The 14,549-nt window shown below is 41.7% G+C and overlaps 2 protein-coding genes across 3 annotated transcripts; one reads left to right on the forward strand and one right to left on the reverse strand.

Annotated features, from left to right (window-relative positions):
- Nucleotides 1–1,249: 1,249 nt before the first annotated feature.
- On the reverse strand, nt 1,250–3,766 carry LOC105354647 (ATPase SWSAP1). Its single transcript, XM_011478604.3, has 3 exons — nt 3,673–3,766; nt 3,190–3,443; nt 1,250–1,945 (listed from the first exon to the last, which is right to left on the reverse strand). The coding sequence occupies exons 1-3, from the start codon at nt 3,740–3,742 to the stop codon at nt 1,388–1,390; spliced, it is 882 nt and encodes a 293-aa protein (XP_011476906.1). The 5' UTR covers nt 3,743–3,766; the 3' UTR covers nt 1,250–1,387.
- Nucleotides 3,764–11,211, forward strand: znf653 (zinc finger protein 653). Of its 2 annotated transcripts, none has more exons than XR_002873714.1 (10): nt 3,764–4,071; nt 5,449–5,489; nt 6,135–6,419; nt 6,525–6,973; nt 7,054–7,231; nt 9,036–9,120; nt 9,191–9,308; nt 9,416–9,507; nt 9,852–9,951; nt 10,041–10,157. XR_002873714.1 is itself a non-coding variant. In XM_004071991.3 (10 exons), exons 1-10 carry the CDS (start codon nt 3,788–3,790, stop codon nt 10,216–10,218), a joined length of 1,833 nt encoding a protein of 610 aa, XP_004072039.1. In that variant the 5' UTR covers nt 3,764–3,787; the 3' UTR covers nt 10,219–11,211. The 2 variants fall into 2 exon arrangements, 1 of the variants encoding a protein (XP_004072039.1); XM_004071991.3 differs by having other exon boundaries at nt 9,393–9,507; nt 10,041–11,211.
- The last annotated feature ends 3,338 nt before the right edge of the window (nt 11,212–14,549 follow it).

A 14,549-nucleotide genomic window follows, 5' to 3' on the forward strand; every position in this document is an offset into this window, starting at 1 on the left:
TCTTATCAGTTTATATTTTTGATTTAAATTTCTGTGGAGACTAAAAAATTTTTACTTAAAACAATTGTTCAATGTTTTTGTATTTCAGAAAATGAATAAAAACAAAAACATATTAGATTAGCTGATAATGATTAATATAAAACTTATTTTAATGCAAAGTAATTTTAAAAAAATAGCTTTGTTGTGAAATGTTGAGACACACATTAGATATGAATTTGTTGTTATGACAGGCTAATACAAACTGTTTTCTTATATTTTAGTTTTTGATCAAATCTAAATTCAATTCACTCATAAACTGAAGTTGACTACCATATTAGACAGCTGATGCATTGTTCATTTAGGATAATAATAATAATAATAATATAGACAATCGTACACCTCACTTAAGATGAAATACCATTATTATTATTTTTAAAACAGCTTTTTTGTGTCCATGTTGGTATAAAATAACAGGTTCTATTCATGTCACTACAACAGTTTAAGACTAAACCAGTAATAAATCGATTTCCAAAATGCTTATTTTATAAGATTCTAAAGCTAAAGGTCGATATTACTGTAGACTCTGCAAAAAATAATAAAAAAAACACTTTAAAGGTGACATTAAGGTAACTGTACTCACAGATTAAGACTAAAAAAGCACAGCTGGGATCCTGTTACAATGCATAAAACACCTGCTTACTACACAACCTTTTTATGGTTTACAGTAACTAAATATGACTAATTTTGTAAATGACAGAAACAGCATTTTGTACACTTGTAAATATAATTGTTTGTGAACACGTTGAAGCACTGCACTACACAACACCAACCATGTAAGCCACAAAAACCACACAAACTGTGCAACTTTTCAAGCTTTGTTTTTTAAACTAACTGCCACACTAGATTTATTTTCTATTTGCTAAACTCATACTCTGGAGTGAAACTTTTATTGTTCTTTCAATAAAACAAACAAAATTTTTCTTATTTGTGGATTGATTTTGACAGCGAATAATGCCTTAAAGTTGGAAATATCTTTATGTTTGCATTGACGCTCATAGATTAAAACGTGTCAACCTTTTAGGAGAGATTTAGAGAATTCGCACTCTATTGGGATTTTCTCGTATGTTGGCCTCTAAGGAGATCCTGCTGGATCAGAAGGTAGCAGACATCTTTATTTGGATTTCTTCCTCATTTGAAAATAATGAATAAAAATCAGCCACTGATGTGCGATTTTATACAAATGCAAATAAAAGACAGTAAAAAACAAATGTTATTGTGTATTTCTGTACCTTTTTTTAATTTCATTTTATACAACATTTATGAGACAAACAATTTAGAAATTAAAACAAAAGAGGTCAATCTAAATTCTTTCTTTGCAACATAATCGTCCTTCATTGTTCCAAGTCTTTCAAACCGAATTAAACTCTATGACTCCATCTGGGAGAATTAAAAGTCTCCACTCTTGGGTTGCATTGAGTTTCTCCTCTCCATCTTTCTCTAAAAAGGTGTCTGTGATTCCTCTTCCTGAAAGGTAGACGTGCCACACCTCCTGAACCGCAGCTGCTGCGGCTTCGTAGCCTCTGTCCTGGTCCAGGGTGCAGCGGACCTGGAAGTACCGATCGAGGACATCGAGGACAGGATCCGTGCCACAGAGGTCCTCGCCGTCCTTGGTGGCGTCCTCCTCTGACAGGTAAGAGGCGATCACGCGGCAGGGGGAGGAAGTTGACCCCCTCTGCTCCAGCACCTGCGTGAGGAAAGCTGCGGTGTCGCAGAGCAGCGCGGACAAGCGCGCAGCGGAAGACTGCTCTCCAGAGAAGCAGCCGGTGCTGCAGCCGCCTGCAGGCCCTCGCAGGAAGCTCTCCAGTCTGTCAACCACGATGAGGGAGGGGGGAGGGGGGGACTCGTGGAGGCTGGCGACCTGCAGGAGGAGCTGCTCTAGAGTCCGAGGGTAGAAAAACGTCGTTTTCTTGAGGGTTGAACAGACGAAATAGTTACATAAAGAAAACCGTTTTAAGCCATTTATGAATATTCTGGGAGAAAACACACGTTAAACTGTTTTCAAATGTTTTGTTAGAAAATTATAGGAATAAAGATGATGGCGATATGACCTTTTTAAAAGTGGAGGGATTTGATTTATATCCCTTGTGCTATCTTGTGGGGTCCATATGACCCCATCCTTACATTGAAGTGTTCTCCCTACCATGACAAAGGTGGAGAGGATTTCATGTAATCCATGGAAACCAGTGAAGATCACAAATCATTGAAGAAAAAAGGTTCAGCACACTGTCTAGTGGGTCTAGATGACCCCACTCCCAACGTTAACGTGCCTCACAAGGTGGGTAGGAAAAAAAAGTCCTCATGTTGTCTTTTTCCGTCATTTCCGCTGCGATTTATGCTATTGCTGTGGTTTATGTCGTTGGGGTAATGCCGTTGCGTTGTTTCATTTGTATGCAGAGTGAGCCCTGTCGGCCACCGTACTTTGCCTCTGAACAGCAACTAGACACAGGATAAGAACAATATGAGTTGAAACTAATTAAAATAATCCACTCGGGCAATAGATGAAACCTTTGACCATCATTTTGCTGTCATCTTCCTTGTGGAGGAAAACTAAAGCTCTCTTTGTCTCTTGATTTAGTGTAATGTAGAAATAGAAAGTTAATTTTTACTCGTGTAAGATGATCCCAGTTTAAAATACTAAAAATAAATGACACAACATAACCAAAAAATCTATTATTTATTTCAACCATTAGCATTTTTCTTCATAGAGCAACAATACAGGGATAAAAGGCTCCAGAGCCCCTATATCCAGTTTCTTTTGTTTAAGACGGTTACTTTTTTAGTTTTAATGCTTAAATTAACAGTGGCATGCAAAAATAACAACAAATACCCCAACAACTCCAATGGCATTTCCCGTCAAACCCTATTTAACCAAGATCTTAGAATAAAAGAACGGTTCAATAATAAATTACATTTAAAATTATTTTATTTCTAATAAATTTTATTTTTGTAGAAAATAATTACGTTTTTTTTTTGCTTAAACAAATAAATTGGTTTTATGCAAATTAGCTAGTGTAAAATAGAGCCATTTTTTTTATTAACACAAATGCTAATTTATTAAGCCTACATTAATATTTGCTTTTGAGCGTCTTCTAAATAAACACTTTTAGAGGATATTAATTAAGCTCAGAGCGCAACCGAGGTGCTGTTTACCTTCAGCCCCTCTGGACGGAGGCTGGGAACCCCCCTCCGCAGCGTTTCTGGAAGGCTCTGGATCTGTGTCTGGGTGAAGAACGCCACTCTGATGCCCATCTCGGACGCTGCGGTGATGGCGGCCAACAGTAGCAGGGAGCTGCTGACGCCGCGGTCCCCGACCAAAAGGACGCTAGAGCCCGCCGCAGACGGCGGACTTTCTGCGGATGCCGGCTCCTTCTGCGGCTTTGTTTGGGACATGAAAGTCCTAAACACTAACGACAGAATATCCGTCATATTAAGTTTACAGTGTGAACCTCCTGTCAAGAACAGAAGAGTTTCCCGCGTTTGTTTATATGTTTGCAGAGTACAGTCCGAAGGGAAACACGTTTATACGCTGCAACGTTCCTCCTCAGTTTTCGGACGAACTTATGACCTTCTTTATCAACATATTTTACTTGATAAATTTTCGATTATTAAACGAATAAATTTTACCATGCTTACTATCTGATAAGATGAGGTAGAGGAAACGCAGAAAAATCCCTTTAATCGGGAGACTTCCGGTGAGATTCATCACAACTTCCGGTGTCCCATTGCTACATCAGCTGTGAACGGCAAGATGGCGAGTTGTCTGGCCGAAGCTCCCCCGGACGCGATCCTCGCCGGGGGGGAGAGTGGTTCGAGGCGCTGCAGGGGACGCCCGAGGCTGACGGACTCCGACCGGGCACAGAGGCGCCTGGAATCCCGGAAGAAGTACGACGTCAGGAGGGTTTACCTGGGAGAGTCTCATAAGCTGTGGACCGAGCTGCGCAGACGCACCAGCCTGAGTGATGCCGGGCTGGCCGAGTACCTGATCCTGCTGGACTCCACCTACGGAGATCAGAACCAGCAGAAACACTGCAGGTAGACTCGTTTGATCAGATGTGTGGAGAAGAGCTTTGAATTATGTTTTTGTAGTTCAAACTACACGGAAGCAGAAAAAATGGACACATAACTGTCATTTAAAAAAGAAAGCAGTTTTCAAACTGTTTTTTTAAGGAGATTTATATGTGAAATAAAGACCCACTCCAATAAAAGTGGTCCAATGAAGTTTTTGTCGTCTTTTTTCTCATGATGGAGAGCATATATAAGGAAAATTAAGCTCAAAATTACACTTCTGAGTAGTTCTGTATCCAAATTGGGATATTCATTGGGAATAAGGAGCAGACAAAAAAATGCTGTTTAAAAAAAAAAAAAGATTGTTTGTGACGTTGAAAATACGCTGGGTTCCTGCTCCGCTCCATTCTGATGCATCCACTTGTAGACAACTAGATCCACGAACGTATTTGTTTTCCTGCTGTAATCTGAATCAAAACTGTACGGCCGGATAGCTACGATTTGGCTCGCCGTTTTTGTTACACCGGTAAGGTGGGGTTGGGGGTGTGAGGGGCTGTAAGCTAGAGGGAGTGTGTACACAGATGGACGATGGGGAGTGGAGGTGGGCTTACTCCAAGCCATCAGTCACACCCACAACTCAAGAGGGTGAATTTCTGCTGAACTCCTGCCGCTTTGCAGAAACTATGTTCTAGAAAACAACAGTTTTTTGATTTTGGCTAAAAATGGAATAATAATAATTAAAAGACCACTTGGAAGGCTTTGAAAATAGACCAATTGATCTGAGTGGGACTTCAATTACATTTTTTTAATTTTCTGAGCGTCCAAACTTGTGGTCCTCCCCCGTTTATTTGACCTGCTCTGCCTCTTTTATTTATAGACAAAGAAATAAAACACATTCAAGGATAAGCAGTGAATCTTACATCTATTTGATTCAATGGGATTTCATGGTATGATAAAGGTTAAATAAATATATAAAATGAATCATTTAAATCAAATTGATTCCATATATTTATGCTAAAAAAAAATTAATATTTTTTTGGAGAGTTATGATGACTCTTATAGAAATTGATTAATAAAAATGTTAACATTGACTGTAGAGTTCTCCATATTCATCCACAGGTGAGAGTTTTCTTATTTTTTTACATTTAATGTTATGTTTTAATAGTATAAAGTGCCCATAGGTTAAATAATACCCCATCTAAAACCTGATCTAATGTGACTTCAGTCTGTTTATACCTGGTAGTGTTTCTGATGGTGTCTAATACGTATTTTGTGTTTTTAATGCTATCTAGTGCTTTAGGACAACAATAAAAATGTCACACGGATGGAACGGCTTTGTTCGTTTGAATAAAGTTTGGCAGTTTTAACATTGATTTGATGCAGACTGTCTTCTCTGGATTACAGGAAGAAGAGTGAAGCAGAGGTTTCAGGACGAGGGAAGAAAGGTGGGTGCTGCCTGAAATGCTTTTCCAAATGAGCTGATAGTTTATTATCTAATAAAATCAATGAAGTCTTTTTCCATCAAACAGCTCTGAGAGCAGAAATCATGTTGAAGCGCCACTCCCATCATCTTTTGATCCATTTTTGAGGCGTTCCCAGTGGTCTTTCAACTATATTTGTCATTTTTTGGTCAACATTTTTAAAAAACTTGTGTCATTTATTCTAGGCGAAATTGGCCTTTGAGTTTTGGCCGGGACCTTTAGCACGAAGTAACCCCGCCCCCTTTAAAAGCTCTGAGCCATTGTATTTTCTATGTCAGAAATAAGCTCTTTCTCAAACGGCCTAACGTCGTTTGCTCCTGATTCACAATGATTTGAATAAAGAAAGGATCAGAATTGCAGTTTGAAGTTTAATGTTCATCATAAATGTCCTCCATCATCAGAAAAATGCAACAAGAAGATGTAACAAACCTCCCAAAACACCATTTTCATCAGAGTGGGTCTTTAAAAAGATGATTTTCATCATCACAGATTTTTTTTTTTCAATTTTTACATTAAAAAAGCTCGACAACAGGAAGTTGTTTGTAATGTATCTGAAAACCGATAAAAGTACCACTTCTGCGGTCACCGGGGCGGATTTTTGTTTGCCAGGCAGGAAGCCGGCCGTGTCGCGCCTCAGCAGTCTGGTGAGGTGGTACCAGGTCCACTCGCAGTCGTGCCGTCACGAACCGCAGCTCACAGCCCTGGAGGTCCGGCCCAGCTGCTCCGCCACAGCTGTGTGGCGATGTGACGCCGACCACTCGTTCGTGCAGTATCTCTTCTCGCCACCGAGGGAGGCCAGCGACTCCGAAGAGGAAGGTGGCAGCGATGGAGAGGAGATGCTGGAGGAAGATTCGGCGGAACAGAGGAACGAGAAATCTGACGAGGAACTTAGAGGTGCGGACGTGTCATCCTTTCTTTAAATGGTTGTTTTTTTCCCACATTTGTTTTACTTTCAGTGCATTTCCTTTTAATATTAAACTTCTTCTTCTTCATTTGCAGAAACAAATATTTGTGAGGAGTCGGCTGCGAGGCGGACAGAAGAGGCTGCGGCTTTAGAAAGGCAGCCCAGCCCCGAGGCGTCCTTCGGGGACCCCGCGCTGACAGAGCGGCCTGTGTGGGGGACGGCGGCGCCGCCCTCCTACCCGTCGGAGGAGGCGAAGGATTGGAGGCGAAGCACAGAGGAGCTTAAAGTTGATGAAGAGGAAATCAGAAGTGCTGAGTGTGATTACGTCCCGGTTCCAGCGTCCGTCATGGATGAGTTTAAGGGAAGCGGAGACTCGGAGCTGCCGCAGGCCCTGAATGACTCGGCCCCTCTGGATGCTCTGCTGGAGCTGTCGCCCCCCCTGCAGGGCCAAGAGCAGACGGGGTTCCTGGAGAGTCAGACTCTGCAGGCTGCGGTGAGCAGCTGTGACATTCCGGACCAGAGGACTGCTTCTGAGACCCCTCAGGTGCACGAGCGGCTCACAAAAAAGAAGCGCCCAGAGGTTAAAGGTCATTTGCTTTACTGTGTTTTCCTGGTTTCCTTCAGCTGATCATCATCACCGGCCCCAGCTACGAGGCCCTGGCTTCAGAGGGAATCCAGCTAAACGTGAGCAGCGGAAACATGGAGGAAGTCACCTGCACGGTCATCGGAAGTGTCTCCTACAACCAGGTGTGCACGCCTGAGCTGAAAATCCAAGGTGCAGATGAGGAAGACTCTGAAGAAGGTGAGCTGTGTTTACAACCACAACAACGTCGACTTCTTTCTTTAATTATTTCCAGACCTGCATACTCTACTTTGAAGTGCATATCTTTGTGTTGGAAACATTTCCACACCCACTCATGATCCTGTTTTGATCTGTTTTCAAAGCGTTCCCAGTGGTCTGTCGCTGACGGTTCTGCCGTTTTGAACCAAAATCCTGTTTTTTTCTAGGGCATAGTTTCTGCAGAGCGGCAGGAGGCCATAAGAAATTTGTCTGTTGGCGGGAAGCAACCCCGCCCCCACTTCCCCTCCCGTTGCTGAGAGTTCTGAGCAGGCGTATTTTCCCAGCGTATTTTCTACGTCACAAATACAATCTTTTTCAAAGAGCATTTTTTCGTCTGCTCCTGATTCCTACCCAATACAATAACATAATCATAGAACGCAATAATCATCTGGCAGCCATGGGCGTACATGCATATAAGAGGATTGAGAGTTTGCCTGTATATTTTGTATTTATTTGATTTTATGGTGCTGCTACTACAACCGAATTCCCCTACGGGGTTTAATAAAGTTTACCTTAATCTTAACACTTTACAATAACTTACAGTATAATAGATAACTTTTGCCCATTTTTGCCTGTACTGTTTATAAATATTTAGATTAAATTATTCTTTATTCTTTTTTTCTTTTATGATTACAATGCTACTGTAACACACAAATTTCCCACGTCTGGGATCAATAAAGTATTTCTGATTCTGATTCACTATTTGAAAACAGAAATACTCCTAATTTTCTTTATTTACGTCCTCCAATATGAGAACATTTTAAAAACTCCCAAAAAAGAATTTGTCATCAAAATGGCTCTTTAAGTAGAACTTTTTATTTTCTTAATTGTGTCAAACCTTTTTTTTTTTCTTTTTCAATTATTTTTTGCACTTTGCTCCAGCTGCACGGTGGCGCAGTGGTTAGCGCTCTTGCCTCACAGCAAGAAGGCCCCTGGGTTCAAGTCCCGGCTGGGGGACATGAAAAACAACATCAAAGGGGGACCTTTCTGTGTGGAGTTTGCATGTTCTCCCCCTGCATGAGTGGGTTCTCTCCGGGGTCTCCGGCTTCCTCCCACCGTCCAAAAACATGCTTCATAGGTTAATTGGTAACTCTAAAATTGCCAATTAACCTGTGTGAGAGTGAATGGGTGTGTGTTTGTGGACATTCTACCCTGTGACAGACTGGCGACCTGTCCAGGGCATCCCCTGCCTTCGCCCACAAGTGGCCGGGATAGGCTCCGGCAACCCCGTGACCCCGCAAGGGAAAAACGGTCAAGAAAATGAATGAATGAAAAAAATGACTTTTCTACGGAGCCCCTAAAGGGCCATTGCAGAAAATAAAATAATTGAAGTAACAAAAAAAAATTGTAAGTAAAAAAAAAAAAAAACAACTAACTGAGGGGGGGTACTAATTGGTGTGCACCCATTAGTTCTTTTTTTGTTTTTTTCCTACTTCAGATTTTTGTTTTTACTTCAATTTTTTTTTCTTCAATGGCCCTTTAGGGGCTCCGTACTTTACAGTTCACTTATCTAACAAAAATATCCAAGCAGAAATCCAATTATTTCAGATTTTTTTCTTGACTGCTAATACTTTCATCTCATGTACAACAGACCTCAATATATATATATATTATATAAATATATCATAACTAATATTTCAAACATTCTCCTTCTGTTCATAAAAACATTCGCCTAGATGTGGAAAATACCAGACTTTCATGGATCTGCTTCGCCTGAAGAAAATGGTTCAAACTTGATAAGGAAATGCTTTTTGGTTCTGTCTAGCTTTCAGAGACGAACGGCTGCCGCCTCCGGCTGGGAGCCCTTCAGAGCTGAGTCGGGATAGAGATCTGCAGAAGTGCATGAGCAGGTTTGTGGGCCAACGTCGTCCCATTTCAGATCAACGTGAGGCTGAGATTTGAGGCCGTCTTCCTCCTCAGTGGCAGGTCCAAAAGAAGCCGCCGCGGCCCAGTTGTGGAGCCCGACGGCATGCTGAAGATGTTCCACTGTCCTTATGAGGGGTGCAGTCAGGTGTACGTCGCCGTCAGCAGCTTCCAGGTGACCCCTTCTCACTGACCCTCCCCCCCTGTTTTACCTCTTCTGCTGCTTTTGAGGGGGATTTAACAAACTGTTTCCTTGTAGAATCACGTGAATCTAGTCCACAGGAAAGGCAGGACCAAGGTCTGTCCACACCCCGGCTGTGGGAAGAAGTTCTACCTGTCCAACCACCTGCACCGGCACATGATCATCCACTCAGGTGGGTTCAGGGGAGACCAGCGATTTTCTTTGTTTTTGTTTTTTTAAAGCTTAGTTCAGAAAAAAACAATTTTAGTCAATTATTATTTCAAAAACATAGAAGCAATGTTTCGTTTTTTTGCGTAAACCACATTTGCACCCTTTCAGACAGTTCTTAAACCTGAATTCAGAACCTTTACCAATAGTGAGCATTTGAGAAATAATCCAAACACCAAAATGTACGACATCAGACGTCTGGAGAAACAGCTCTGTAGCCGGCCTCGTGTTAGAAGTTCCAGCTCATTTATTGGATTTCTCTGATGACTATCAGCCCGTCTGTAGAGGTAAACGGGTGTTTTCCTGCAGGGGTTCGAGATTTCATCTGTGAGACGTGCGGGAAGTCCTTCAAGCGAAAGAATCATCTGGAAGTTCACCGGCGCACCCACACAGGAGAAACTCCGCTGCAGTGAGTCGCCGCTCGTGCGTCGCTGTTGTGCATGTTTTCTGGCGTTCCCTGCATATCAGTCATGATCCTGTTTCCCACCGACACCCCAGGTGTGAGATCTGCGGCTATCAGTGTCGGCAGCGCGCGTCGCTGAACTGGCACATGAAGAAGCACACGCCGGAGGCGCACTACAACTTCACCTGCGAGTTCTGCGACAAGCGCTTTGAGAAGCTGGACAGTGTCAAGTTCCACAAGCTGAAGAGCCATCCAGAGCGGCAGGAGACATGAGGGAGTCCAGATCCGCCGTGTCCATCAGGACCTGCCGGGCCGCCGGAGACTGAGGCCCGACGTCCAGCGAGGAGCGACGGTCCTAGAAGGAACGCCAGCGTCACGGGAAGGCGAAGCGTGCTCAGATAAGAGGCCACTCCTGGTCTATAGACGCACAGACTCAGCAGGTTTATTAACATCTGCTTAATTGTCAACAGTGCGTTCAAAACCGAAACTGCAGCAAGAGCGTCAGTTTACCAGCTCACACCTCCACGCTGACACGAGCAACTATTTCCAGTCGTATCCCAAACGTCTTCCCTGCTCAGTGGGAGATGGTTTTTCCATCCCAGCCCCAACATCCAGTCAGAAAAATGTTTTTTTTTCTCCTAAAGTTTGTCCCGCTCCCACACCTGTGTGTCCTTCTCTTAAAAAACAGGAAGGAATGCTGCTACTGTCCCTTTTTTAAAGTTTATTCCGACTGAAAAAAGTGGTCATTTTGCTCTTGAATACACAACCAGAACAGTTCACTCAGTGAAAACTGTGCAGAGTTTAAATATTAATATAAAGACGTTCAAATCTACCAAGACACTGCAATGAATATAAGCTTTTTTTCCTGGACGGACTTTGTGCCCAAAAATAGTTTCTGTGAAACAAATGAAGGTTTTTAAGTTGCTGATTTACCTGCTGACGAGTTTATAAACTGTAGTTTGACCCAATTCTGTTTAATTGAGTTAATCAGAGCAGAAATGTTTACAGGAAACTGTTCAAAAAATTTCCCAGCTCAGTATTTTTCTGTTATTTTAGCTTAAATCTTTTGCATAATATTTATATGAATCAACACCACCAAAGAGCGTATTGTTTTATTTTCTGCATATAAGTGAAATTTGAAAAATAAAATTAATATAATTTTGTAATGTGTGAATAAAATGTAATTGTTCAAATGTACTTTAACCAATTTAAGGGTAAATGTGATACCTTTAGAATTATAAAATAAAAAAACATTTCACAATTCTGACTTTAGTTGACTTTTTTGTATCAAGGATTTGTGAAGTATTGCTAAAACGGATGTAGGGTTTGTCTTTCGCCACTGGGGGGAGACATTTTGGCGGTCAGGGACAAATGTGACATCATGTGAGCTGTTCGCCAAGGCGTTGTTAAGCCTTCTGTTCCTAAGAAACACACCCAGAGGCTTAAAGAGGATCATGGCCCCCGTATCTTTGACTTCTTTTGTTGGTTTAAGCTAAACGGATAATGAAGCCAGGAGGAACTCCAAGAAGAATTCAATGATTTTCTGCCCAGACAGATGTGTTCTAGCTAGTGACCAGCCATGCTACAGATTCAGGTAAACACAACTAAGATCATAAACAAAATGCATATAAAGATTTCTAGTAATTATCAACAAACTTTTTAAAATTGTATGATATTAAAACACAACTTTAGTCCCAAAGCCTCCATAATAAATTAAGTAAAAGAAATGGCTAAATCAAGAAAATGTATATTATTGAGAATCGTAGAAAAATCCCTTGAAATGTATCGTTGAAGGTTTAAATAAATGCTAGGAAATACTGCAATCATGCAATTTCTCAGCCTGTGATACAATTATCCTACAATGTACTTCAAAATCAGGTTCATCTATGGCTTCTTTCTTCACAGAACAATGGACAATCACCAGAATCCAACACCTTCATACATTACCTGTTGGTCAAAGACGCGTGTCCTATGCTTTAATAGAAAAAAAGAAATTGTCAATTTAAAAAATGAATTTATAGAATTTCCCATTGCTCCAAAAGCTAAAGATTTTTTTTTCAAACCATTAAAACCTGTCCGATGAAAATTTTAATTTTTTGCGCTGCTAACTTCTTGTCACATTTTTCTGGGGATGGATGACATTTTTTATGAAAAAATTAGGAATAAAATTGCATTTCTTAATATTATTTTTAATGGAATTGCTGTGAATCGGGAACAAATGTCATATGAAGGCGTCTTGCAACGCCTTCTAAAGAAAGATGTAGTGTGCTTCTCACTGACGTTAACGACAATGGTCTCGGTGTTGTTTCTGAACAAATGCAAGTCCCGAGAAGTCAGCTCAGTGGCAAGAACACTGCCAGTTAGCAGATGCCCTGCAGGAATAATAAGATGGCCAAAGGAAGAGATACAGATCACGGATGTTAAGACTCCTCACCATGCATTGAGGGTTCCATCCCAAATCCAGCACCCTGAGACTGTATGCTAGCCCCAAAGAAGGAGGCCGAGGACTAGTGAGCGTTGAAGCCACTATCCAGGATGAAACATCCAAGATCCATGAGTACATCAAGCTCAAGGCCCCAACTGACAGTGTGCTCAGTGAATGTCTCAGGTAATGGAGAGCAGAGGATGCAGTGCTGGTGGACAGATCCTCATGGGAGGACAAACCCCTGCATGGGATGGACCACCGTACCATAACTGAAGTGGCTGATATCAAGAAGTCCTACCACTGGCTAGAAAGGGCTGGCCTACAGGACAGCACCAAAGCGCTCATCCTGGCAGCTCAGGAACAAGCCCTGAGCACCAGAGCAATAGAGGCTCAGATCTACCACACCAGACAAGACCCAAGTTGTAGGCTGTGCAAAGAGGCGCCTGAAACAATCCAGCACATAACTGCAGGGTGCAAGATGCTGGCAGGAAAAGCATACATGGAGCGCCACAATCAAGTGGCTGGAATAATATACAGGAACATGTGTGCAGAATATGAACTGGAAACCCCAAGGTCAAAATGAGAAACACCTCCGAAGGTGGTAGAGAATGAGAGGGCAAAGATCCTGTGGGACTTCCAGATCCAGACTGATAGGATGGTAATGGCGAACCAACCAGACATTGTAGTGGTGGATAAAGAACAGAGGAAAGCCGTTGTGAAGGATGTGGCAGTGCCAAGCGATTGGAACATCAGGAAAAATGAAGATGAGAAACTGGAGAAATACCAGGGACTCAGAGAAGAACTGGAGAAAGCCTGGAAAGTGAAGGTGACAGTGGTGCCTATGGTAATTGGAGCACTCGGGGCAGTAACCCCCAAGCTGGAGGAGTGGCTACAACAGATACCTGGAAAGACCTCAGACTTCTCAGTACAGAAAAGTGCATTGCTAGGAACCAGATGAAAGGAAGTACAACCTTTGGCAACCCAAAGTTCTTGGATATTTACATTTTCAGGACTAAAATCTACCATTCTCAGAGAACATGGTGGTGAGGCCAAAGCAGCAACAGATACTAAAAAAATACTTTCGTTTTAGCCAATCTGAGTATATTTCTAAAATGCTAAAAATCTCTCCTTATTTATGAGGAATCCCCTCAATGATGAGAGGAAAGGCACAGAGAATTTTGAGGAACTATTGCACCAGAAAAGGCAGGGGCGCCACCTTCTGATTCACTGGGCTGAGCTGGGGGACTATGACCAAACCTACACCAGCCCACTGCCTCTGCATTTTTTTAATGTGTAATATTTTTATGACACTTGCTGATGCTGTATATGTCAAAATCTGAACACAAAAAAGGGAATTTTATCTCACAAGTTATCAAGGAAGACAAAAAACTCAGGAATAAACAATAGCATCCAAAAGGTTGAGGTTCTATGAAACTGAATAGATATTCTTTGTCAGCTGGAGAAGGACCTATCTGTGGAAACCAATGGTATTCATTTGCCCTCAACAATTTCAGATTACATTAAAAGTTAAAACATTGTGTTTTCTTGCGCAGTATTCATACAGAACCATATGCCCGAAGCAAGTTTCTTTTCCCATTTTGTTCTACCGTGCATATTTTGAAAGACTAATTAGAAGTACTGTCAATCATTGAAAGCATGATGTGTGTGAATGCAAAGTAGGGAAAATGGGGAAAAACCTTGTTTTACTGCAAACAGAAACAAGAACAGGAAAGAGAGGGTTAAAAATCAACTAGTGTCCTTTCAATAACCCTTTGAACCAGAAGAATACGAGAATCGTATCCTTTGAGAATGACATGTTTACAAAAGTGATGTCTAGCTAGGCTGACATGGCTGGTGGATAGCAAAAGCTGTGGAAGAGAGCAGGGCTGACGGATTAACTTCAAGCAATGAAATGAAAAAGAGAACATTTTCAAATCCTAAAAATACTACACACCATCAACGTTCATTTTTTGGATTGATATAATGCAATCTTACACTGCAAAGTCTTTTTTTTCCCTATCAAGTCCTTCTTAAACAAGCAGTTTTGGATGATGGCCGTCCAGAGACTTTACTGTATCTGTGCTGGCTATGTTTAGCCAGAGGTTTCCATCTTCTTGAGGCACAGAGACACTAAATGGGGAGAATTCGTAAACAGAAAGATGCTGCGCAGCAACTTTAT

The sequence above is a fragment of the Oryzias latipes genome, chromosome 8, assembly GCF_002234675.1.
Source record: "Oryzias latipes chromosome 8, ASM223467v1".
Classification (NCBI taxonomy): Eukaryota; Metazoa; Chordata; class Actinopteri; order Beloniformes; family Adrianichthyidae; genus Oryzias; species Oryzias latipes.

Coding starts and splice junctions, on each gene's coding strand:
- LOC105354647 (XM_011478604.3), bottom strand. CDS start 3,742: ATGAATCTCACCGGAAGTCTCCCGATTAAAGGGATTTTTCTGCGTTTC. Junction 3,444..3,672: donor CTACCTCATCTTATCAGATA/GTAAGCATGGTA, acceptor TTCTGTCGTTAG/TGTTTAGGACTTTCATGTCC. Junction 1,946..3,189: donor TCCGTCCAGAGGGGCTGAAG/GTAAACAGCACC, acceptor TCAACCCTCAAG/AAAACGACGTTTTTCTACCC.
- znf653 (XM_004071991.3), top strand. CDS start 3,788: ATGGCGAGTTGTCTGGCCGAAGCTCCCCCGGACGCGATCCTCGCCGGG. Junction 6,420..6,524: donor ATCTGACGAGGAACTTAGAG/GTGCGGACGTGT, acceptor CTTCATTTGCAG/AAACAAATATTTGTGAGGAG. Junction 9,121..9,190: donor CTGCAGAAGTGCATGAGCAG/GTTTGTGGGCCA, acceptor CTTCCTCCTCAG/TGGCAGGTCCAAAAGAAGCC.